Consider the following 22,186-nt stretch of genomic DNA (forward strand, 5'->3'; position numbering starts at 1 on the left):
TTGATTCCTTTTTTTCCGTAAATGTGGATCACAACCATTTTGTTGGATTGATGTATGGCTCCAGTTGAAAGTAATATACATAAGTAACATGAACGTAACTGCAGAGACTACATTTGTACTGTAAGTACAATATTGAAGTACTTATAATTTATCTACTTAGGTTTACTTGATTTATGTAACCCTACTTTTCCGAGATGGTAGAAGTACACAAACCTAATACTCAAATAAAAGTGCGAGTATTTGTCTAAAACACTCAAAAAATGCAATTACTTTCCCCAAATATGCCTGCTCTACAAGTAGAAATACCACTTCAAATTCTTTCCTCAAGTTGTACTACTGCATACATATATACATTTTATAAAATGTATTTTAAGTAGAAAAGTACAAGTAGTCCACAAAGAAAAGAATGGATTTTAAGCAGCAAATTTGATGCTATTGACAACATGAGTGTATAAGTTTAGTCGATAAGTCTACTTGGATCTTTGGATAAATAAAGATATTTCAAGTTGTATCATGTTGTGTTCCTCATTGAACAGAAGTTTCTAAAGTACTGAAATAGTACTATAAACTGCAAAGTGCTTAGTTACATTTACATTTAGTCCTTTGACTAAATGCTAGTGGCTTTTATCCAAATCTTACCCTGGAGGACATGACTGTACAGTCCCCTACTGGAGGTAGTCCAGTAAGAATCACTGGGAACATCACAGCACAGTGACAGTACGAGCCGGATTTCCTTGCTGCACATGAATTGTGGATGTGGACTAGTATTTAAGAGAAGAGGCCCCGGTGCTCTGCTCTGCTCCGCCCCGCTCCACCCTGCTCTGCTCCGCCCTGCTCCGCTCTGCTCCGCTCCGCTCTGCTCCGCCCTGCTCTGCTCTGCTCTGCTCCGCCCTGCTCTGCTCCGCCCTGCTCTGCTCCGCCCTGCTCTGCTCCGCCCTGCTCTGCTCCGCTCTGCTCCGCTCCGCCCTGCTCTGCTCCGCTCTGCTCTGCTCCGCCCTGCTCCGCTCCGCCCTGCTCTGCTCCGCTCTGCTCTGCTCCGCCCTGCTCTGCTCCGCTCTGCTCCGCTCCGCTCTGCTCTGCTCTGCTCTGCTCTGCTCCGCCCTGCTCCGCTCCGCTCTGCTCCGCCTACTGTTCGCACGGCTCTAAACAGGTATGACCGGTGACGTCAGCAAGGTGCCACCCACCTTCCTTCCTCTGCTCCGGTGGGTCCCGACGGTCGCAGTTCAGTTCCCGGAGGAGCCTTTTTTTTTTTTTTTTTAACTTTGCTCCCTTAATGACACGACTATGAAGATTTCTGAGTCTCCAGAGGGACGAGTTTAACTTGTGAATCCCGGAGGAGTTTGAAAGTAAGACCTGCTGAAAGCTGCAAAGCTGTGAGTGATCCGAGCGGTGCTGGAACCAGACTGACCCGCACCGGAGGGCTTTTCCTCCCTGCATGTGGAAACTGTGTGTCTCCTCTTTGACAGTCTGTCAGCAGACAGTTGCTCTGTTGTCCTCTGGATCTGCAGACTGTGCCTGTCGCTTTGGTTAAACAGTTACAGGTCATGCTTTTAATGGCTGATGTGTTTTTCAAAGTTTACTTCTACTATAGTTATGTTGATTTTGCAAATGTTAAATGACTGTAGGGTGTCTAATGCTTAACGTGAGCAGCGACTGAAGGTTGAAGAGAGGCTTTCATTCATCGACTGTGAGACTGGATTCAGTGTCAGCGTGGCTGAAGGTCGACGTGTCCCGTGTGGGAAGCTGCTGTAAACACCCAGCGCCTGAGAGCCGCAATAACCGAGCACAACACCCAGACAGGGAGGAGATAAAACCCAACTAATGCAGGCCAAAGCGCCAGTGAGACACTTAAAGTCTCCAGCTGGTTGGACCAGGCTTCCTCTGACCTGTTTCATGTGTAGAAAGTTGCAAACTCAGCCTTTTTCAAGTTCAGAACCCACAACTCTTATAGGTTACACATAACTTTACTGTAGCTTCTGTCCACAAGAAATACTGTGGAATCAGGACCCTACCCAAACAAGGGTCACTACGTGATTAGTAAGGAAAGGAGAGACTACTGCCAGTGTCTGTAAATAACAAAACCCCTGGTTTTCTGCTTTAATTCACAGACACTGCCCAACACCTACTGGACAGCGAGGGGGGTAGTGGCAGCCCTCTGTCCATGATGTCCTCCAGAGGTAAGAATGACTTGTGCAAAATATGTGGCGGAGCTCTCCAGGGGAACCAAAGGCGGTGGCTGTTTGGGGGCCAAAATAAGAAGAATGGTCAACCTCGCACCCCGAGAGAGTCCTGGAGAGGAGGAAGTCTTTCCCAGTCCACTCACAGCAGCCCCTGGGGTGAGTCTGGAGCATAAGGAAGTAAATAATTTTTATACCTGTTAGTGAGAATGAAGCAAGCATTTTTTACTCTTCACAGGCAGCACATTATCTCTAGGCTCCTCTGCGTCTCTCTCCAAGTCCCAGTCATCCCTTAACTCCCCGTCCAAAGCCATAGATGTGCTCTCGGTGTTGACCCACATCTTGGGGCACTCTGTACCACGGGTCAGTGGGCAGGGGGAGTTTGTGTGCAGCAAATGTGTGTGTCTCCTCGAGCGGGTGTTCAAGTTCGACTCAGTGATAGCCAGGGTTAGGGTGCTGTCCTCCGAGAGGCTCCAGAAGCTGACACAAGAGAGGGACAAGATTAGACAGTGGGTGCGTCAGAATTTCTCCCAGAGACACCCAGTGGACTTCCAGAGCAGGGGCAGCACCAGCGAGGACGACGGCGAGACAGAGAAGGAGGGATACAGGGAGATGCTTAAAGAGAACATGGCACTCTCAGAGTACGAGTGCTGGTCCGAGAAGTGGGACACTTGTCCGTATTTTATAAAAACGGGTAAAAGATGCAGAAAGGGCAAAGGATGTGAAGGCTGTGATTCCTTACGGGTGTCCGACTCGGATTATGAGTCAGTTTGTGGGGTTCCTCGCAACTTGCCTCTCCGGCCCTTCTCCCCACTGCCACTGTCCCGAGACAAATCCCAGAGCATGCCGCTCCACTGGCAGAAGGTGCCATCCATCAACTCCAGCCCGGCTTCGCTGGCAGGGTCTAGCCTCTCCTTACGAGCATCTTCCTGTACTGAGTCCATTCACTCTCTGGACTCTCTCGATGGCAACGATCCCTTTGACTCACCAGATGATCCGTCACTCAACTTCATGCTGAAGGAGCTAAAAAGCATTGAAGGGAAGCCAATCAGCTCCCCTTCAGGGAGTAGAATCCCAGTCCTGGGGAGGAAAGATGAAAGGCACTCAGGGAAAACTGGAGAAATATCATCACCTTCAGTGAACAGAGTGCTGGACTTAGAGGATCTGGAGCATAAAGGGGATGAAATGGATGGAGAAGATGGGGATGTCCTAACAGAGCTGAGGGACGAGTTCATGCCTCTTAATCGTGAGGTGAGTGTTTGGACTTTGTAAGAACATGCTGTGCATGCTAGTGTCCATAAATATTAACACAGTGTGCAGCAATAGGTACTTGCCTAATCTGGGAGCAGCTCTGGCCAGTCCAGCAGTCCAGCAACATCAGAACAACATGTTTCACTTCTGTACAATATATAATACAGCAGTCCATGTTTACAATGAAATCATTTGTCATTTCAGAGCACTAATGGCAGGGTTCAGCACGCTGTCAAACACCTGCGAGTCCAGCTGGACAAAGCTTTGTCCCGCATCAGGACCCTGGAGGACGAGCTGAAACACGGGAGGAGCAAATCAAGTGAAGTCAACGGATCCGAAGACTGGGCCCCTGTAAGCATTTAATTTCTTCTGTCTCACACATCATACAAAGCTATTTGTTAAAGGAGAAGTTAAACATTTTGGGAAACATTATTTACTTGGTTGCCAGGCGTGTTAGCTTAGCTTCAAATCAGAAACAGTGCACTTAGTGCTGTATGAAATAACAGCTGTAACTAATCGTTAGTTGTTTTAAAAACATTAAGCAAAAATATGAAGAAATTTCAAATCAAAAGGATTTGATGCTTTGTTCACACAGGATGAACTTGACAATTCAAAATGTTGAACAAAATAGTTAATCCATTAATTAAAATAACAAGTGAGAGTTCTACCATATTTTACCACCCAAATCTTAAATGTGAAAATGTTCCTTTAAAAGGTTAACAGTCAGTTTTATAATCAATTCAAAGTGAGTATGAACATTAATAGTTTCTAAAAGTATATTCCAAATATAAAAGGAATGTGTGCCCCCAATAATAATCTAAAAATAAAATGGATATAATTAGATATTGGATTGAGATGTCAGTGAGGCTGTGACGTAACGGGTATTTGTAGCAGCTGTCATAGGAAATAAATATCTTTTCTTACACAAGAACAACAGGTTTACTGCACAGTGCAGCAACGGACAGCTGCGCCCCAATCTCATGACCAAACAGCTTCATAAACCACTGGGAATGTTGACTGAGCACAAATATAGAGCCATGAAAGAAATGAAGGGTAGGCGTAATGTGTTTTGTGCCTGTGGGAGGGTGTGTCTGCGTTTCCTCATATAAAGGTGTAGGTAAACACACACTCACACACACACAGGGCCTCTGTCTGGAATCCTCCCCGACCAGTGGAGTTTGCCCTGGGCTCTGTAGTCTTATGATAGAAGACAGGATTAACTCAGCTGCTTTGTAGCGTCCACATGACTGAGCACAGAATGAGGATGTGTGTTCGCACAATGAGCAGAGCTGAATATTAGTAAGAATTATTGTGAAACGTGAGGGAGTAGCAGCAGGTTTAAACCTGTAATAACTGATTTTTTTTGTTTGGGTTGCAGAGAAGACGCTTTGAGAGCTGATACATTATCACTTTTGAGTTGATAAGGCAGGCTATCATCGTTCATTCGTGACACAAGTCTACCGGGCGAACAGAAACCTGTTATCCAGTAACGTTTAGCTTTGTTTTTGCTACAACCTTTGAGGGAAGGATGTGGTTTTTACTATACCAAGATCTCCACCATCTAGATCCCAGTTTTGGTATTTTCACTTTTAACATCAACCTGTTTAGAAACAGAGTTATTGGGAGCAGCAAGGGGATTTAAAGTGCTTTCCACAAAGCATAAAAGATATTAAAAAAGAACCATAAGCCAAAATTACAGTACGCGTGAAATAAAATAGAAACAAGCTGCAATAGAATTAAAGAAAATCTTTTTTTCCCTTTTATTATTAAATCAGTTAATTATTCAATCATGTTTTTATGATCAATTATTTCAATTAATGACTCTAATTGCAAAATGAGCTTTTTAAGTGTCTTGTTTTGTTTTACCAGCTGTCCAAAGCCCACAAAATTACTACTTAATGGGTGGCAAAACGTGATTATTGTAACGTTTCAGAAATTTCAAATCTGATTATTAACTTGGAAATAAATCTGTAGCTACGTTTGTCACCCTGTAGTTAAACAGGTTACTATGTTTATGGGCCAAATGATGAATAGATCAATCATGACAATAATAGTGATTTGCAAGTTTGACCCACTGCTTTGACTTTTAAAAGAAACCACTGTCATTTATTCTCTTCTGTCCCTAGTTGTTCAAGGAGGGGGGAAACAGTTCCCTGCTTCAGAGCCTCAGTCACTCTCTGCACAGCCGGGAGCGTCTGATCCAGGTGGGTGAAGCGATGAGAGGAGGTACGATTTAGTCATGCTCAGTGCACCGGGTTCTTCTGCTGCCGCTCTGGCTGGGGGTCAAAGCTCGCTGGAATGTTGTTTGTCTTTGAAGTCGCAGTACGCCCTTAAAGTGGCAGAACCAAAACAGTTTTCACTTTGTTTGTTCACCACATTACACTGGTTACACTGAACTTACAATAGGAATTTTACAGGATGGCTTATTGTTAGCCACGCTGGATGAATATCACTAATCTTTAATTACTGCCTACAATATTAAAAATTTGCAATATAGCAATATAATAATATAAAAAAGTCTCTGTTGCACATCAACATGTGTTAAATTTTGTACAGTGAGGGTTTTATATTATGCAACACTGAGAATGTTTATATGTGTGCTGAAAATGAAATGAAAAGCCTAATTCTCTGCAAAGTTGGCAGGTTAATTAGTGAAATAGTTGCTGGTAATAGACAGAACCAGTGTAGTTGTCATATCTACAGTGCAAACATGACTTGTATTAGTTAATCATTTAAAATGCACAAATTCCAGGTGTGTTTTTGTGTCAAACACTGTGTGTTTACACTACATGTTCTGAATCCTTATAATAAAAGAACACGTGCGTCAATCATATTCTCAGGAGTTTAGTGCTAATTGTTATAAAGTCAGCAGCTTTTTTTCTGAGCTGTGGTTTCAAACAGATTTAAGCAGGTTTTGACAGATTTGAATTTCAGGGCGAATAGATGAGTAATAAATGTAACTGCCTGTTTCATGGAGCTGTAGATTTATGACGGCCCTGTCTGATCATGGCAGTGGTTCTCATTTGCATGCATATAAGCTTGGCTCTGACATCTATGTGAACACTTGCTTGAGGTTATTATTGCCCTATACATTAAACAAAGCATTGAATGGCGTCATAAACTCGTTTCCCCTCTTACTTGAGCATGTTTACTATTTTGCACTAAACACCCAGATACTGTGTCTCTTCCAGGAGTGCATGGCTCTGATGAGAAGACTGTGTGTGGAGGAGGAAGCAGGAACTGAGCTGGCAGACAAGCTTACTGAGAAACTGTCTGAGAATCTGAAGGAAGTTCTTGCTGACAACAAGGTTAGAGTTTGCATTGTGCTTTACGATGCTGACATGACGCTATTACAGTTGTTCCTTGTGGTGACACACATCGTCCAGTCATTGAGCAAAGCATCTATTAGCACATGCATAAAGACCTCTGCTGATAGTCATCAGACTCTGTCCTTGAAGGCTTCTGTGTTAGCGGTGCACGTCTTGACATTAAATCACTTGAAGATCAACACTTTGTGTTTCATGTGGAGCATTTTGATAAACTGATCTGTTGCCTCTCAGAAACAAATGGTAATTAACAGAGAATAGAGCTAGAAATGTAATCAATGTATTAAATGGAATAATTTCAGCTGTGATCTATTGACTTTCTTCTGCTTATCAGAGACATTGCCTGCACATTTTCCTAATTACTGGCACTGATTTTGTGTTACTGATTTACTTTTATTTCACTCACTCACTGATGTTAATAACATAGATGTTTCAAATGTAGATGCTGTAACATGTTCTGTGGTCTGTAGGCTGATCTGGAGAGTCTGAGGTCCGAAATGACTGAGAAAGAGAAGAGTATGGAGAGAGAGATTGAAGCACTGAGGAAGGCTGCAAGAGACAGAGAGAAAGACCTCAACACACTCAACACCGTGCTGCAGTGCAACCAGGATATTATCAATGTAATGACACACACAAAGGGATGCACTAAAAACCAAGCATACAATTGAAGTCATTGTGGTTGAAAACACACCCACATCCACATACTTAGTACATGGAGGCACGGTGAACATTTGTACTTTGTCTCACTTTATACCCCCTTAAAGTTTTATTTAGACAAACCCGTGCTTTGTGCTTGATTTAGGACCTGCGAGTGGCTCTGGGCGAGAAGGAGCGACTGTTAAATGAGGTGGACAAAGACAGGGAGGTGTGGAGACAGAGGGACAGGGCTCTCACTGTTGTCCTGCAGGAGAAGGAAGCCCTGATACGGTGTCTCAAAGAGGAGCTAGAAAGCTATCAGAAAGATATGCAGGTATATTTTTTTGCCCTTAATTTGAATGTACAGAAACACAATTATACATTAATTGTCTAGTAAAAACAAGAAACATTAAATACAGACTGTTTTGCGTATATACTCTATTTAGTGCTTTAGTATTTTATCCACATAATTAGCAGAAATATATCAGCTTTCTAATAGCTGATTGATGGTTATAATGTAACATGTTTTTATTTAAGCTCTTCCATCTTTAAAATACATTTGTAGAGCTTTCGTTCTCTCTGTGTTATGAATGAGGAGACTTTTCGGCAGTCCTTGTTTTCAGTTTGTCTTTAAATACTGAATACAGTGAGCGAGAGGAACCTTCTACTCACAACATGTCATTTTCTTTAATGATCCCTGTGACTGGTCAGGAGTTGGGAGAAGGCAGGGCTGATTCGGCAGCCTTGTTGAAGGAGAGAGAGGGAATCAGCGCCACCTTGTGCCAGGAGGTCACCAAACTCACTGCAGCCCTGCAGAAATACCAGGACATGGTGAAGGTGGGGAGAAGAATTTACTGATTCATACATTAATAAAAGGGAAAAACAACAGCCTGCCTACATATTCTGAGTTGAATATGTATGTTTCACCTGCTACTTTGATCAATTTTAACTGATATTAGACAAGTGATTCTAAAGTAGACAGAAATGCACTGATCTACCGTGATATTAAATCCTCCTGGTGGTTTTAAGTGCACTTCCAACTAAAACACTTACAGGCAACACATCAGCCGTTTAAGCTTTTTATTCTGCTTTTCACCAGAATCAGGAAGAGAGTCACAGTCAGACGGTGTCGTCTCTAACGGCTCAGCTCACAGACACTCGGCAGGAGCTGAGGCAGAAAGAGAAGGAGAAGAAGGAGGCCGAGAGAACCTGGCAGAACATCAAAGAGGACAGAGACAAAGAGGAGAGGAAGCTCAGGAGCAGCCTGGAGAAAAGAGACAAACTCATAGAGGTAAATGAATCTGTAGTTTAATTTGAATATTTGCATTTTCACCATATCTGAGGAGCTGTGACGATTAGGCATGTTAGACCCATGCTGTATAAAAAAAAAAAACACAGGGCCATCCAGCGTTCATATCTAACTCCAGGCTGTTATCTGTCAAGACACAACTGATAACCAAATGCTATTAGAAGGAAGAGTTTGCCAAACACACATCAACTCCAAATACATGTTACAGTAAAACAGTCCAGGGTCATTCATTAACAACTGAAAAATAACACTAGTGTGACATGAGCGTTAACGCAGAGTAACACAGATGTGAAGGCAGGAAATATTTCAGTCTGACATCTGTCACATTTCAAGACACTCTCAGTACAAATGTTTCATTCTAGTTTGTCATCCTAGTCGTTCTAGTTTAGTTTGGTTCATCTTGTTTTATTCTTGTATTGCTCTGTACAGTGTTACACTTCTCTCTTCCTCATACCATTCACTTACCAACCCTGTTTCCATACTCTTCAAGCATACTTTACTTCACTTTTATGTGCATGTTATTATGATAATTATACCTTTGCTACTGAATGTCCTTACTGTGTCAATACAATTAAAGGAGACAAAGGAGCAAGAGGTAAATGCACACAGTGAAAAGCACAAACTACAGAAGGAAAAAATACGTAAACAGTAGAAAACTTCTTAATTTACCTCCAACCAAAGTACATGAAGACAGGAACACAATTCAGACCTGTTTACGTTAAGCTGTTGGTAGTTTAGTCTGTATTTTCTCTGAATATGTTAATATCCAGGAAAGCACAGCAGTAATGTTATTTACTTTATATCAGAACATTGCTAGGTTGATTGAAGAGTGGGTCAACAAAACAGTATTCTGTTATCAGCAAATCCCAGGAAATCTGCTGCTGCAACAAGCGGCTTGTGTATAATATGTTACATCTCTTTTTATGGTACATGATCATCATGAATATTTGTGATGGCGACTGACTCACAGCTTTATTCTTTTTCAACATAGCAAATCCTGTTGGATGCTGAGGAGCGGGACCAGCTGTTCAGGGAGCTGCAGCAGAACCTGGTGAACAAACGTGAACCTGTGGCAGCCGTCAGACACACACTGTGAAACACTCACTGACGAGAAACTACAGCGTCGGAGGGGAACTTCTGCACTTTCACCACCACTGTTTTGCCTCTTTATTGTGGTGTAAAATTAGTCTATTTATATTTATCTTTAGTTTTTTTTTTTTTTGCATTTGCAGACCTACGTGGGTTGAAGGACTTTTTTTTCTTTATAAATGGTACTTGACTGGAGTGAATCAGTAATTTCAGATGACATGGCTTCTGGCTTCTTATAGCAGGATGATTAATAGTTGATTTGTGAATGTAAAAGGGTGCCTGCAGGGATTCATGTCATAACATTAATTATATCCTTCAGGGCTGGAGCTGGTACATTATTGTTTAAATCTGAACGTGGCTTTCTTTTTTATTCTCTGACGCTCTTTCCATTGACTTTGCAGCTTGTGTTTATCTTCTTAGTTTGACTTTCTACACAGATCTGCCATATTTTGTTTACAGTGGAGACTTAAGCATTCGTGGAGGAAAATACTTAGGACCAATAATATATTTTAAACAGTTTTCTTCCTCTATATGTCTCTTTTTGTCTTTTATTTTGAAGCTATTCTCAATTATCTTCATTGTTTACATGTCTTGCACTGTTGGTCTGGGCCTTATTATTAGAAACGTTTTATTTCTTTTAATTCAAGAGAATTAAAGACTCTGATCCAAATAACTTATGTCCACAGAAGCTGTTATTTCATGAACAATCATGCTTCTTTTGCAAAGACATGGTCTTTAATATTTCATGTTACTTAACATGGTAAAATGCAACAAGCACACAGGTTGATGTTATGACCACTTCTACCAATTAGCTTTAATTCCTAGAGTCCAAAAGTAAATAGTCTGAAATTACACTTTGCTCGGTGCAGACTGGGAGTCGTAATTAACTTGTGTGCAGCCTATGTGTGAATTAATGAATGGGTCCAAACGTGTAATCTATATTTAAATCATGTAACTTTGTATAGGAACACTGACAGTGCCCCCTGTCTTGTCCTCACGGTCCAATCATCAAACGGTTTGGAGTTTCTAATTACTTCAGGAACTGTTGCTATGGCGCACACATCAACACTTCACACAAACTTTTCTCCCTCGATGTTTCACAGTGGACACATAAAGGGTTTCTCCTGAAACCTAAACTATTTAGCGAGAACAGGAAAGGTGCATGTCTGGAAATGCAGGTCCAGTCGGTTCCCCTGAGCTCGATTACCATCGGACCGCAGTCTTGGCACGATGGGACGGTCCGTTCCGTTCGGAGAGCGGAGCGCCTGGTGCGCCAGACTTGGGCCGGACGGTCGGTGGCCAAAAGCCGGCCATGGAGCTGCAGCGCCGGGGCCAGTTTCACCCCAAAACAAGCAGAGGACGCCGCAGAAACAACCGAAGATAAGATCACAGAAGACGAATGCGGAGAGAGTCGTGACTGCAACTGCAAAAACAAGACATCCAGGCCCCAAACTACAGGAGGGATGGTGAGAAACTTACAAACAAAATCATTTGGTGATGGACGTTTGGCAGACGTCCTATGTTTACATGGTTCTTGAGAAATTAGGTGTACTTGCACATATTAACTGCAGTTTAACGTCCCTGTCAAGTTCCCCAGTGGTTCCCAGAGGACGCCTGTGGCCCCGTTCCCAGCCACCAGCTTGCGTGAGCAGTGTGCCGGGGCCAGCACTGCTGTGGCTAAAGAGTACATGCGGAGGGTGCGGGAGGTGGAGGGCCAGCTGCGCAGGCAGGCCGGCAGGGTGACCCAGGAGGGCATTAAACTGGAGAGGGAGAGGAGCCACTTGGAGAGGATGCTGCGCAGCCTCAGGACTGATTTGACTGTCAACAGGAGGAGCTCGGAGGATAGGACCAGGAGACCATCCACTGCTGAGACGGTAAATGAACTGATGATGAACAGTCAGTTACAGAGTCTTGTCTCCAATCAGTCATCATGTACATAGATTTTGTTTCCATAGTTCAAGACAGAACATGATCCACCTAATCATCTATACTCATGGACCCTGAGACCCACACAAGTTCATTCCCAAACCTGAAAAAGCCACAAAATAACAAAACGCAACAGAAACAAATATAGCAGCATCTCTTTTAGGTATTTAAGTCTCTTCCTGACCATTTCCTTTGGCCTTACTGATACTTATTATGAGTCTTTTGGAGTTGTGCGATTGCCGCCAGCATGAAATGTTAATAGCCACACTCTGCCTGACCCCAACAGCATTCAGCAATACTTCAGGACTGCTGTTATGTTCCATTACGACCTCTTCCTGTGGAGAAGAAACTCCAAAAGATATAATATGTTGTTAAAATCCTACATGTCACACATTTTTATTACAAATCATATGCAAACGGAGTACAGTTAATAAATAAAGTTTAAAGAATAAGACTGGCAGTATTTTATATCCACCCAGCTGTTGCACACTAATGTGTTTCTTAAGGGTTTTGGAAAGTAATGACACTTGGAGGCACAGAGCTGTATAAGGCTTTAGATACACAGGTATTTCTTCTTAAAAGAATTAATTATCTGTTAATTGCTCTGGGTTTGTTCTTTAGACTTTAAATAAGTCCAGTAATGACTAAAACATTTAAGTTCCCACAGTCATTACAGCTTAACAAACGCCACAAGCGATGTAAGTGAGACAGCAGACTAAGGATGAACCTCAGTTGTCACGAGAGGAGATATGTTTGCTGACAGGTCTGTTCTGTTGCAGGAGAGAGATGGTGCCGATTACTTGCTGTTGTGTGAGAGGAGAGAGCTGGCTGAGTTGAAACAGGATCTGGAGGGAGCACTGAAAAACACGCTGATGCATTTAGAGGTGATGTTGTCTACTGTCGTCATCGGTTGACTCATTTTCCTTTAAGCCCCCCCGCCCGAACTGACCTATAACCCCCACATTAACCATTTTAGAGTGTGTTTTTTTATTTGTCTGTATATTGATAAGTATTAATCTGTAAAATAAAGTGTGATATGAAAAAAGGGAATATACAATCAGTTTGTTTCCAGGTTACCTATTTCACAGGGTCTCAGTGAGTCAGTACACATGCTTACTGTAAATCTCTCCCTGTCTTCCAGGCGCTGGGTGAGAGCAGCAGGCGGCTGCTGGACTGTGCCGGTGAGCGGGGTTGTGTCCTGGAGCTGCTGCCTCACACCGCCTCTGCTGGGGGACAGGGCTCCACTGCACAGACCTTCACCAAAGCAGACCCCGTCAGCGCCTTTACACCAGGTATGCTCAGGACAGAAGGTGAAACTGGATCAACGTCTGTGAGCAATCATGCAGTTGAAACAGAAAAAGGAGAGATACACAAAAGAAGGAGTAGGCCACAGAGACCAGTGTTACTAAGACTGAGTTTACACCCTTGCTAAGTATTCTGTGAGCTAAATGTCAATGCTAGTAAGTAAGTAGCATATTAGCAATGTGATCCACCCTAACCTGTTTGACATCTTAGTTAAGCATTTAAAATTAGGTGAATAGCAATAAACACAACACATTACTGATGGTAAAATAAGCAAAACAAACTTTGACACAGTGATGAAAAGTCTAATGGCAGACAGAACATGAATGAATGGGTGAACCTTTATTCCAGTATAAAGCTTTTTACACTTCATAATACACAGTGTGATTGTGCCCAAGAAGCTCTAATTAAACTTTAACTTGAACTTAAATTACTTTTGCTCGACACTATTACTTTAAACATTTAACATTTGTGGTGAAGTTGCAGGTAAGTGCTAAGATTGATCATAAACAGTGACATCTACTGGCCAAATGCTCGACACTGTTTTCTTGTGTGTGAAGTTAATCTGACACTACAGTGAAACTGTGTCTTAAAGGTGGTTTTAAAATATTTTATTATTATTTTGTTGAAAAAGACTGATCACTATTAAACATACTCTGCAGCAGAATGAGGAGCACATTACTCGAAATGTGTGACGCCTCGTGACACAGAGACAGGCTGGTCGTCATTTTTGATGTGGTAAAGTAAGTTATCAAAACGTCTTGGTGCGATACTTCTGCTTTGAAGGGTTGATAGTACGTCAAGTGGGGGTTTTGCTTTTCCTTCCCACCAAGCAGACTTTCAGTTTTAGCTTGAAGGTGCCTTTGTCTTTCAGATCTTATCTTGACATCCACGATCTTCCTTCTCGTTGACATTTTAAAACCAGTAGCACTTATATCTTTATTTAGCTTTCACTACATTAAACTCATCAGGTAGGTAGTTGAAGCGTTACCACAAGGTTTCCTAATGACAAATCCTGACACGCGTTACAAGTTCATATGAATTAATCATTATTTATATCCAGTAGACAGATGCCACATAATTACTGTTGAGTCATTAAAGGTATAATTCTTTAACGTTTGATATAAGGCTCAGGAGTTGTACAGTTTCTTTTCACTACAATAATCTCTAAAACATAGTCTTTGCCCACAGTACAACTGCCCATACTCACAACAAAATCTGATCTGGCCCACTATGTATCAAAAAGTAAAAGAGTTATAGTTTTGTGAATAGTAACAGGAAGATGGTTTATTGTGGGATAAACCTCACTTGTTGAAAACTGATTAGAATATTTTTCTGGACTCTTGCAGAGTGTAAACAGGTTTTAGATGCGTCTGCTCTGACAGTCAGCCAGTCACAGGAACTGAGGGAAACCATCAGACGGATGCTAACCAGCGCCATCACCAGGCAGAAAGCTGCTCATCGTGCTGTCAACGATGGCCTGGTCAAGAAAATTGCTGAGACTATCAACCTGCAGGTAGGCACAAATAGAGGAACACTATAAACATCTCCCTAACTGTTTCTATATGACTAATAGTTTCTACTTCATTCTGTATTTTGTAGCAAAATCTGACTTTGATGTCTGCAGCCACCAGACAGGCCATGTTTCGCAAGCAGAGGGAAATCAACTGCATTCGTCACAGCCACGGCAGAGCGCAGGTTGGTGTGCACGTGGATTTAATTTGAGGTTCAGTGATAATGAACACAAAGTGATGTTCTCCTTGTGCCATTTTTATTGACAGGGTCCAGAGTACAGTGGGGACGTACTGTCCAGAGAGAAACTCAACAGGCCTCTGGTGCATGTTTACCAGAGACACCCGGGGACACAGCTACCTGAGGCCGCCCTTCTCATCCAGGTGCTGAGTGCTTGAAATGTCAAATGTTGCTATCACACAATTTTGACATAAAGTATAATCATTTTGTAAAGTTAATGTGGTGAATAATAGATTAGTAGGGAAAGTAAAAGTTGCTTTATTATGCAGCCAGCAGGTACAGAACAAGATTTAAGCTACTGAAGGATTCACTAGGTTCACCAGCAAAAGTGCTAACATGGTGTCGTGTCTGCCTCTTCAGAGGTTTCTACGCTGAAAACTGATTTATGGCATAAAACTGTAACTTTACACCAAAAAAACACTGATAACACTGCGTAGAGTTGAAGAGAGGGACTTCTAAATATAGAATCATAAACCTTTTTGATGGAAAAGGAGATACGTTAGCTTGCACTTGCACCTCTGCAAACAATCTCAGTGACTAATCTAAACCAAACCAAAACTGGGAGTTGTCTTTCAATTCTGCTGCAAAAGCGGTGTTAGGGTTTGTGGAAGAAACCTGAATATAAAGAATAATGACAAATAAAGGCTTTGTTAGAGGAGTAAATCTGGCTTTTCATAGGAGCTTCTCTTCTCATGTCTTAAAATAAACACATGTAAACACGTGCCAGGATGTCTTTGTATTTGAATATTGTGGCAGATGTTCAGAAAAAGAGTGTCTCAGAAAAAACAAACCAGAGAAAATGTGTTTCTTCTGTCTCTCAGGGCAGTGCAGTGCTAAGGCGATGTCTAATGTCCTCTGAGGGTGAACTGGAAACACTGCAGCACACCTGTCGGCAGCTGCTGAACGACCTGCGGGGCAAGAGTGCAGCAGCTCAGGTGGATGCAGGGATCGTGCGCATGAGGCGCCAGCGGGTGGACAACCGAGCCATGCCTTCTTTCCTCCAGCAGGGGGTGTGCAGGGGCCAGCTCCCCTTATCTTGTGTTCCATAGAGCTTAAAAAAGCTTGACAGAGAGAAGGTAGAATGACTTTATGTGTGATGAGACATGGGAAGAAGCTATGCACAATAGGTACATGTAGTCCTATAGTTCTAGATTTATGCATTATAACAGCATTAGTTTGCAAACAGCTCTAAAAATGTTAGATCTCTTCAGTCATGTTGCAAAGTATTGTTGAAAGCAAACCCTGTTGGAAAAGCAGATTAATGCATATGGTTTCATAAAGAAACCCTGAACAGCTATATGGCTCTAATGTTTGCACACCTTTGGACACATGAGGTATATTTCTGCACTCTTGGGGTTTTTGTTTTCTCTCTCTTTGAAATTCAATAAAAGCTAAAAGAAAGTATAAAAAATTATGAAACAATGTGTAATTGTTTTGTTGTACCTGCCAGATTCTCGAGGTGTAACTAAAGTGAATTCAAGAAGAACAAATGCAATAAAATGTTAGATAAGCATAAAATATTAAGGTCTGCAATCACAATAAATGTGCCTAACATTTCCCTGTAGCAAACCGCAGCCAACCATAATTTAGTCTGTAACGGAAAGGACAGGGTTTATTTGCTTTAACTGCTTCATTGTGGTCTAATTATCTTATTATTACTACAATGAATCATGGCCATAATAAATCAAATGCCTTTTGTTTTTAAAAGGAAAACAACCTTAATAGAGGAAAACAGTTGATCAGATTCCCAACTGAAAACTATTCATTATTAAACTATAGTATTAGAGTTAATTTTAATGTAAAATTGGACAAACTCAGTTTTTTAATAACCAAACTCACTTAAAATACCTGTGGATTAAATTTATTTTCCATTAAATTAAAAACCTTGCTACTGGTCCTATCTCCTGCTCAGATTTCTATAATTCAGTCATGGGACTGCAGGTCACTTGACAGCCCTCCACCCAAACTCAGTTTCATTTATTAGAAGATAAGATTTAGGATTTAGTAAAATCTCCCCTGTTTTACCTCCGTACAAGACACATATCCTGCCATTTTGTATAAAAAATCATTATCTATAGATTTAGACCTAAACTTGAGCAGTTTCTATACAAAGCCTTAGTGAATGTCTTAAATGTGAATAGGACTATTCTCATCAGGACAGTGAGTCCAGGCAGTGCCGTCACGCCACAGGGAAGTTCACAGCCTAATTGAATCATACGTGCTGGGGTGTGGAGATTCTTGGAGTTAATTGACAGAATACCAAGTGAAACCAGAAGAGACGGAGCATTCAGGGGGTTCATTCAGTTTGAGATTAGGACAGCCAGTTTGTTCTAGAAAATAACAAGAGCAACGTGAGGAGCTGAAGAATCAAGCTGCAGGAATATTTTCTTCCCGTGAGACAAACGGTAATGTCGAATCTGGTTTACCCTCTGCTTCTCTTCTGTTTACTTCCAGGCGTGGGTAAGTGAACAAAGCGTGAGTGTGTGCGCATGTTTGAGTGGTTACTTGTGTTTATGAATGTACTAAAACAACAATGTTCTTCCCATTAGAAGTACTGTAGCTTTTACAGTAAACTAAACAAATAAAGTTGAAAATTTTCACTGCACATTAATTTAAGACAGCGAAGGAGAAGTTGGACCCAGCAGATGTTTGGCATCCTGCTTTTGGACTCACCACCCATGTTCTTCTGTAAAACATCAAAGCAATTTTTGTGGTTTTAACCAACATGTCTGTTCATCAGTTCCTCTCTTCTGTTACACCTGCGTGTTCCCCACCGTCTCACCTCTGGAATGCATCGGGTTTCCTCTGAAGTGTCCACCAGGGCAGATCTGTCTCTCAAGCAGAGCTGTGGGAGAAAAAGGTGAGGGCACCTGAAGTCACTGAACAACATTTAAATGAATCAAAACTGAGAAAAAGAACTGAGAAATGTAATGACAGCACAGCGGGAGATGTCAGTGTGTTTTTTTTTTTTAAATGTGTGTTTGTGTGTGCAACTCTCAAACTAATGTTTCTGATAAACTTTCAGGAGACTTCCATGTGGTGCTGCATGAAAAAAGCTGCATCCTGCCTACACTGTGTGGAGACACGGGTGAAAAATCCACTATGGGACTCAACTTCACCTTCACTAACAAATGCTGCAGCACACACCTGTGCAATCGAGCAACACCTGCCGCACACTACTGGACTGCCACATTACTCACTTATTTCATACTCAGTTGTATGAATAGATGAACATTAATGTGGGCACCTGGGTGTGACAGCCTTATTCTGCCCTCTAAGGACCAACATACTTTAGTGAATTAAGTTTAGTAAGTTGATCTTTACTGTAAACAAGATTTATTTTAGCATCTATGTGACACAGAAAAACAATAATTTGATCTGATTGTTGCTAATAACATCTAAGGACATAAATTTTTGGTTGCTAGACTGTTTCGGGAATGGAATGGTGTTGTTTTATTTTAGTATTTTATATAAACTATAATAAACGTATCAGTTAAGTTAATTGCTGATACGCCTGAAAAGTAAGTATTAAATATAGTACAGTATATGTGTATAATAACAGTATTAAAACTGTCTTAATGTGGTGAATTCAGTGTAAAGAAACATTATGTTATTTATGAAACCACATTTGAAACTGTAGCATTTCAGTATTGGACAGTGTTTTACTGAAACCCTCAACATGAATGAAACCTTTGCACAGAGGTCAACTTGATCTGACCTGTGTGTGTGCTCGTATGCAAAGCTGGCACACTTGAACGCCTCCCTGCTCTGCCAAACATAAAACATGACATAAAACGTAATTAATCACATTTCAAGGCAGACACACATACATTTAAAGGCTATACTGTCTATTATTAAATGACTTTTAACCGATTCTCGACCATGTGTGAGTAGAAATCAAGCAGAAAGAAAAAACAAGAAAACGTATAACTCCAGAACTTACATAGTAATGCTCACATTATTTCTTTCTTTATTATTATTGATTTAGCAGGTGTCAGACTAACAGTGCTTGATATTAAACGAGAAGCACTAACATATAAAAGCCGAGTGGGCGGATTCTCTGCTGTGATTGGTCCGCGTCGCTGTCAGTCTAATCTGCCAACTGCAGGTGCTGTTAATTTGGGTACACCTGGAGGAGACACAGTCACTGATGTGCTGGATTACATTTACATTTACATTTACAGTTCTGGTAGATGTTTTAAAACCCTAAACGTTAAAATGTGCCACATTTCAGCCAGACTTCAGCGCCTCTTTCACCTTTCGCTGCTCGTCGTGCTGCCGCTTTTGGCCTCGGCTTTAAATCAAACTGTCCAGGTGATGAAGACAGTTTCCCGGAGAGAAGCACCGACCCTGCCGCCGCCCTACCTCCACCTCCCCGTGTTTGTGGAGTCGAGGCTGCCGCTGGTGAGGAAGGAGCATTTCTCTCCGGCCAGAGGCACCGGACTGGAGCCTTTACCTGAGCCCGTTCGGAACATCCTGCTCCCGCTTCGGCGGCCCAGCACCACCACCACCCCGCCCAGTGCGTCTGGAGACTCCGTGAGGACTTACTGCGAGCTGAACAAAATGCATGTGCAGGTGTCGAAGAGCATTTTGGGCTCCGGGGACGCACAGTCTCAGCTCAGACTGGGGACATGTCGAGCCAGTAGAACTACAAGACACTACCTGTACTTTCAATATGACATTGACATGTGTGGGACGAAACGCCAGGTGATTATCTAGTATCTTACTTTATGTCCTAATAAGAAGGAGAATCTTAACTCTAAACTCTGTTTAGTGGTTTGTTTATAAATAAATGCTGTTTGCAGTAGGACTAGAATGAAACCAACTAATAACCTCATTACAAAGTCTTAAAACCAGTTCTGGACATAGTCACAGACTTTTGGGTGAATGTGCTTCAAGAGTGTTGGTTTATCAGTGGAAGTTTAATCTGGAACTATTACAATAATATACTGTACATAATAGCAATAAATTAATCAAAGTGCCTAAAATGGATTGTTCCAGTTTCTGAAATGTGACAACTTGCTGTTTTTCTTGAGTGAGATAGATTTAGAGCTTTTTATAACTATAATTATTTATGACATTTTAAATTTTTCTGATGTTTCAGACTCAATAATTTATTTGAGCAAAGCTGTAGAGATAAATCTGACATTAAATAATAATAAAATACAGTTAGTTGCAACCTTGTCTCAATAACAAATGGAAGGACTCCGGTGGAGCTTGGTGCACATAAAGTGCAGCTTTACACATATTGAGTCTTTGTCTTGTTAATAGAAGCTTGATTATTTAGCCAAATCTTTGCAGATAATTGATAACAGGGTGACCTATTCGAACACGCTACAATATCACCCTCCGAGGCACCAAGGACTAATCAGACGAACGGTGCCCTTCACCCTGCCTGTTGCATGTTACTTTAACAGGTGAGCTTGGCTTCAGAAATCATTGTGAACAAAACTCTTTTGCCTTTTAAAATCAAACATGTACAGTTTGTATTTAACCAGGAGAATGTATTTACCTGTTCAGGTACCAATATTCATACAAAATTGGCTACACACCAGAGCTACAGATGCGCAAGATTTTCAAACCAATGAAGAATCAAGCAAAGTTCATTCTGACTCCACATAATGGTAAAACTCACAGAAACACATCTGATTGCTGCAGTTCTCAGATCTTGGGTTAAGAACAACACTAATAATAATACTGTATTGATACTATAAAGCAGTTTTCAATACACCAATAGATCCTTTTGATTCTGTTGAATTACTTGGTCATACTAATATATTAATTGCTTTACAATAATCATATTATGTTTCTTATCATTTGATTTTCACCAAACAATCCTTTTACAAACCTTTCTCCATCTTTCAGCTCAGTGGGAGCGGCTTTCTGCATCAGATGAGTACATGTTAGGGGAACCCATGTACTTTGAGGCTCAGACTGCGTCGTTGTCCCAGGATGAAAGACTGTATGTCCACTCGTGTTATGCGACTCCTGAGAAGTCCCACACTTCTGAGCCTCAGTTTCCAGTTGTGACAAACTTTGGGTAATTCACATATCGCTCTCTCACAAGAACTCGATATATTGCGATTCATTCTCACTTAGTTTTCTCTACCTATATTATTAAATGAACATTTGTTATGGCCAGCTTTTCTTTCCTTCTGTTAAAGGTGTATGGTTGAAAGCAAGGACCGTCGCTCTAGGTTCATCCCATATAAAAACAATGCTGTGAGATTCTCTGTGGATGCCTTCTTGTTCAAGGGAATGACAGGCCGGGTAAGCAAAGAGACATTTTTGTGTTAGAGCTTCTGCAGACCCACAAATCATCAGGCGTATGTTTAAATACAGCACTACAAGACTGAAACAATTTATTGACGTCTATCCTCTAGCTCTACATGCACTGCACCACATCTGTGGGTAGTTCAGTTCCTTCACGTACAGCCAAGTCCTGCAACTACGACACAACTTTGGGAAGGTTAGTCCGTTGTTTTTTTTCTTTATTTAATTTTTTCAGAAATTGAAAAGTGAAAAAAGGAATCTGGTCTTCATCATTGTTTTTCTCAGATGGGTTGAATTGTATGGGCCAGACTCTGTGTGCACCTGCTGTGACTCCAATTGTGAATCTGTTGCATCTACAGGTGAGTCATTACTTCTTTAATTTTTCCTTAATACAACTAATGTAAGGCATGAAAAAGACATTCTGCACACTATTGTTTTGTTGTTTATTAAAGTAGTAATTTCTAACGTGTGATTCTGGTGTGCCTGTGAGATGCCTTGGAAGTCAAAGTTGTAGGCGTAGCGCTTCCCGTACAACTTGGTCATGATGTTCTTGTCATAGTAGTAGCGCAGAGCGCGGCTCAGCTTGTCATAGTTCATATTGGGCTTGCTTTGATTCAATTTCTTTGTTTCATGTGATGCTATATGTCTCAATTAAGTACTTTGTGACTTACAAAAGGCTGGAGTACTTTTCTATTGGACACCTCTGCTATAATTTGTGGATAAATTATGTGCTAATATAAAAAGTTCAACATTTTGCAGTGACCAAATTAATCAGCACCAGAGCGTGGAGAGTAGAGCCTAGAGTGAAACCTGCCACAACCCCAAAGAGGAAGACTGTTTCCACCACGACATCAACAGCACCTCAACTGGAAACGATGGAAGAGGTGACTGAATGGACGATGGTTTCACAGCCTGAAGCTATAGCAGTGACTCAGATGGGACAGGGGGGCAATAAATTGGAGTGGCCGCTCAGAGCAGGAGGGGAGAGGTGGGATGGGAAGGAGGATGGAGGAAGGCGGGTGACAGGCTCTGCTGTTGTGGCAGAGGAGTTGGTCTCACAACCACACACGATATTTGAAGAAATCTTTGGTTTTGATGATTAAAGTTGACGTTCAAAATGTTATTTTATGTTATGTTACTCTTTT

The 22,186-nt window shown here is 41.5% G+C and overlaps 4 protein-coding genes across 5 annotated transcripts; all 4 read left to right on the top strand.

Moving 5' to 3' along the window:
- Nucleotides 1–1,180: 1,180 nt before the first annotated feature.
- si:ch73-95l15.5 (paramyosin) lies at nucleotides 1,181–10,461 on the top strand. Of its 2 annotated transcripts, none has more exons than XM_026371687.1 (11): nucleotides 1,181–1,373; nucleotides 2,109–2,336; nucleotides 2,416–3,428; nucleotides 3,633–3,779; nucleotides 5,555–5,632; nucleotides 6,620–6,736; nucleotides 7,225–7,374; nucleotides 7,557–7,724; nucleotides 8,102–8,227; nucleotides 8,490–8,681; nucleotides 9,691–10,461. In XM_026371687.1, exons 2-11 carry the CDS (start codon nucleotides 2,162–2,164, stop codon nucleotides 9,793–9,795), a joined length of 2,271 nt encoding a protein of 756 aa, XP_026227472.1. In that variant the 5' UTR covers nucleotides 1,181–1,373; nucleotides 2,109–2,161; the 3' UTR covers nucleotides 9,796–10,461. The 2 variants fall into 2 exon arrangements, with proteins under 2 accessions (XP_026227472.1, XP_026227471.1); XM_026371686.1 differs by having other exon boundaries at nucleotides 1,181–1,346.
- An 89-nt stretch (nucleotides 10,462–10,550) lies between these two features.
- On the top strand, nucleotides 10,551–16,158 carry ccdc105 (coiled-coil domain containing 105). The gene is made up of 8 exons (XM_026371688.1): nucleotides 10,551–11,254; nucleotides 11,378–11,662; nucleotides 12,494–12,598; nucleotides 12,856–13,006; nucleotides 14,366–14,532; nucleotides 14,619–14,714; nucleotides 14,798–14,911; nucleotides 15,590–16,158. The coding sequence occupies exons 1-8, from the start codon at nucleotides 10,961–10,963 to the stop codon at nucleotides 15,815–15,817; spliced, it is 1,440 nt and encodes a 479-aa protein (XP_026227473.1). The 5' UTR covers nucleotides 10,551–10,960; the 3' UTR covers nucleotides 15,818–16,158.
- Nucleotides 16,159–17,004: 846 nt separating this feature from the next.
- On the top strand, nucleotides 17,005–17,999 carry LOC113169015 (sperm acrosome membrane-associated protein 4-like). Its single transcript, XM_026370133.1, has 3 exons — nucleotides 17,005–17,228; nucleotides 17,509–17,628; nucleotides 17,794–17,999. The coding sequence occupies exons 1-3, from the start codon at nucleotides 17,177–17,179 to the stop codon at nucleotides 17,997–17,999; spliced, it is 378 nt and encodes a 125-aa protein (XP_026225918.1). The 5' UTR covers nucleotides 17,005–17,176.
- Nucleotides 18,000–18,904: 905 nt separating this feature from the next.
- On the top strand, nucleotides 18,905–22,144 carry zp3d.2 (zona pellucida glycoprotein 3d tandem duplicate 2). The gene is made up of 8 exons (XM_026370136.1): nucleotides 18,905–19,475; nucleotides 20,070–20,185; nucleotides 20,289–20,392; nucleotides 20,634–20,808; nucleotides 20,933–21,038; nucleotides 21,152–21,237; nucleotides 21,327–21,400; nucleotides 21,801–22,144. The coding sequence occupies exons 1-8, from the start codon at nucleotides 18,987–18,989 to the stop codon at nucleotides 22,142–22,144; spliced, it is 1,494 nt and encodes a 497-aa protein (XP_026225921.1). The 5' UTR covers nucleotides 18,905–18,986.
- The last annotated feature ends 42 nt before the right edge of the window (nucleotides 22,145–22,186 follow it).

The sequence above is a fragment of the Anabas testudineus genome, chromosome 16 (genome assembly GCF_900324465.2).
Source record: "Anabas testudineus chromosome 16, fAnaTes1.2, whole genome shotgun sequence".
In the NCBI taxonomy this organism is placed as follows: Eukaryota; Metazoa; Chordata; class Actinopteri; order Anabantiformes; family Anabantidae; genus Anabas; species Anabas testudineus.

Bases quoted from the DNA above. Each gene is read 5' to 3' on its own strand.
- zp3d.2 (XM_026370136.1), top strand. From the start codon at position 18,987: ATGTGCCACATTTCAGCCAGACTTCAGCGCCTCTTTCACCTTTCGCTG. The intron at 19,476-20,069 runs GTGATTATCTAG...AAATCTTTGCAG, and splicing joins TGTGTGGGACGAAACGCCAG to ATAATTGATAACAGGGTGAC. The intron at 21,039-21,151 runs GTAAGCAAAGAG...TCTATCCTCTAG, and splicing joins TCAAGGGAATGACAGGCCGG to CTCTACATGCACTGCACCAC.
- LOC113169015 (XM_026370133.1), top strand. From the start codon at position 17,177: ATGTCGAATCTGGTTTACCCTCTGCTTCTCTTCTGTTTACTTCCAGGC. The intron at 17,229-17,508 runs GTAAGTGAACAA...TCTGTTCATCAG, and splicing joins CTGTTTACTTCCAGGCGTGG to TTCCTCTCTTCTGTTACACC. The intron at 17,629-17,793 runs GTGAGGGCACCT...ATAAACTTTCAG, and splicing joins CAGAGCTGTGGGAGAAAAAG to GAGACTTCCATGTGGTGCTG.
- si:ch73-95l15.5 (XM_026371687.1), top strand. From the start codon at position 2,162: ATGATGTCCTCCAGAGGTAAGAATGACTTGTGCAAAATATGTGGCGGA. The intron at 7,725-8,101 runs GTATATTTTTTT...GTGACTGGTCAG, and splicing joins GCTATCAGAAAGATATGCAG to GAGTTGGGAGAAGGCAGGGC. The intron at 8,228-8,489 runs GTGGGGAGAAGA...GCTTTTCACCAG, and splicing joins AATACCAGGACATGGTGAAG to AATCAGGAAGAGAGTCACAG.
- ccdc105 (XM_026371688.1), top strand. From the start codon at position 10,961: ATGCAGGTCCAGTCGGTTCCCCTGAGCTCGATTACCATCGGACCGCAG. The intron at 11,663-12,493 runs GTAAATGAACTG...GTTCTGTTGCAG, and splicing joins GACCATCCACTGCTGAGACG to GAGAGAGATGGTGCCGATTA. The intron at 14,533-14,618 runs GTAGGCACAAAT...TGTATTTTGTAG, and splicing joins CTGAGACTATCAACCTGCAG to CAAAATCTGACTTTGATGTC.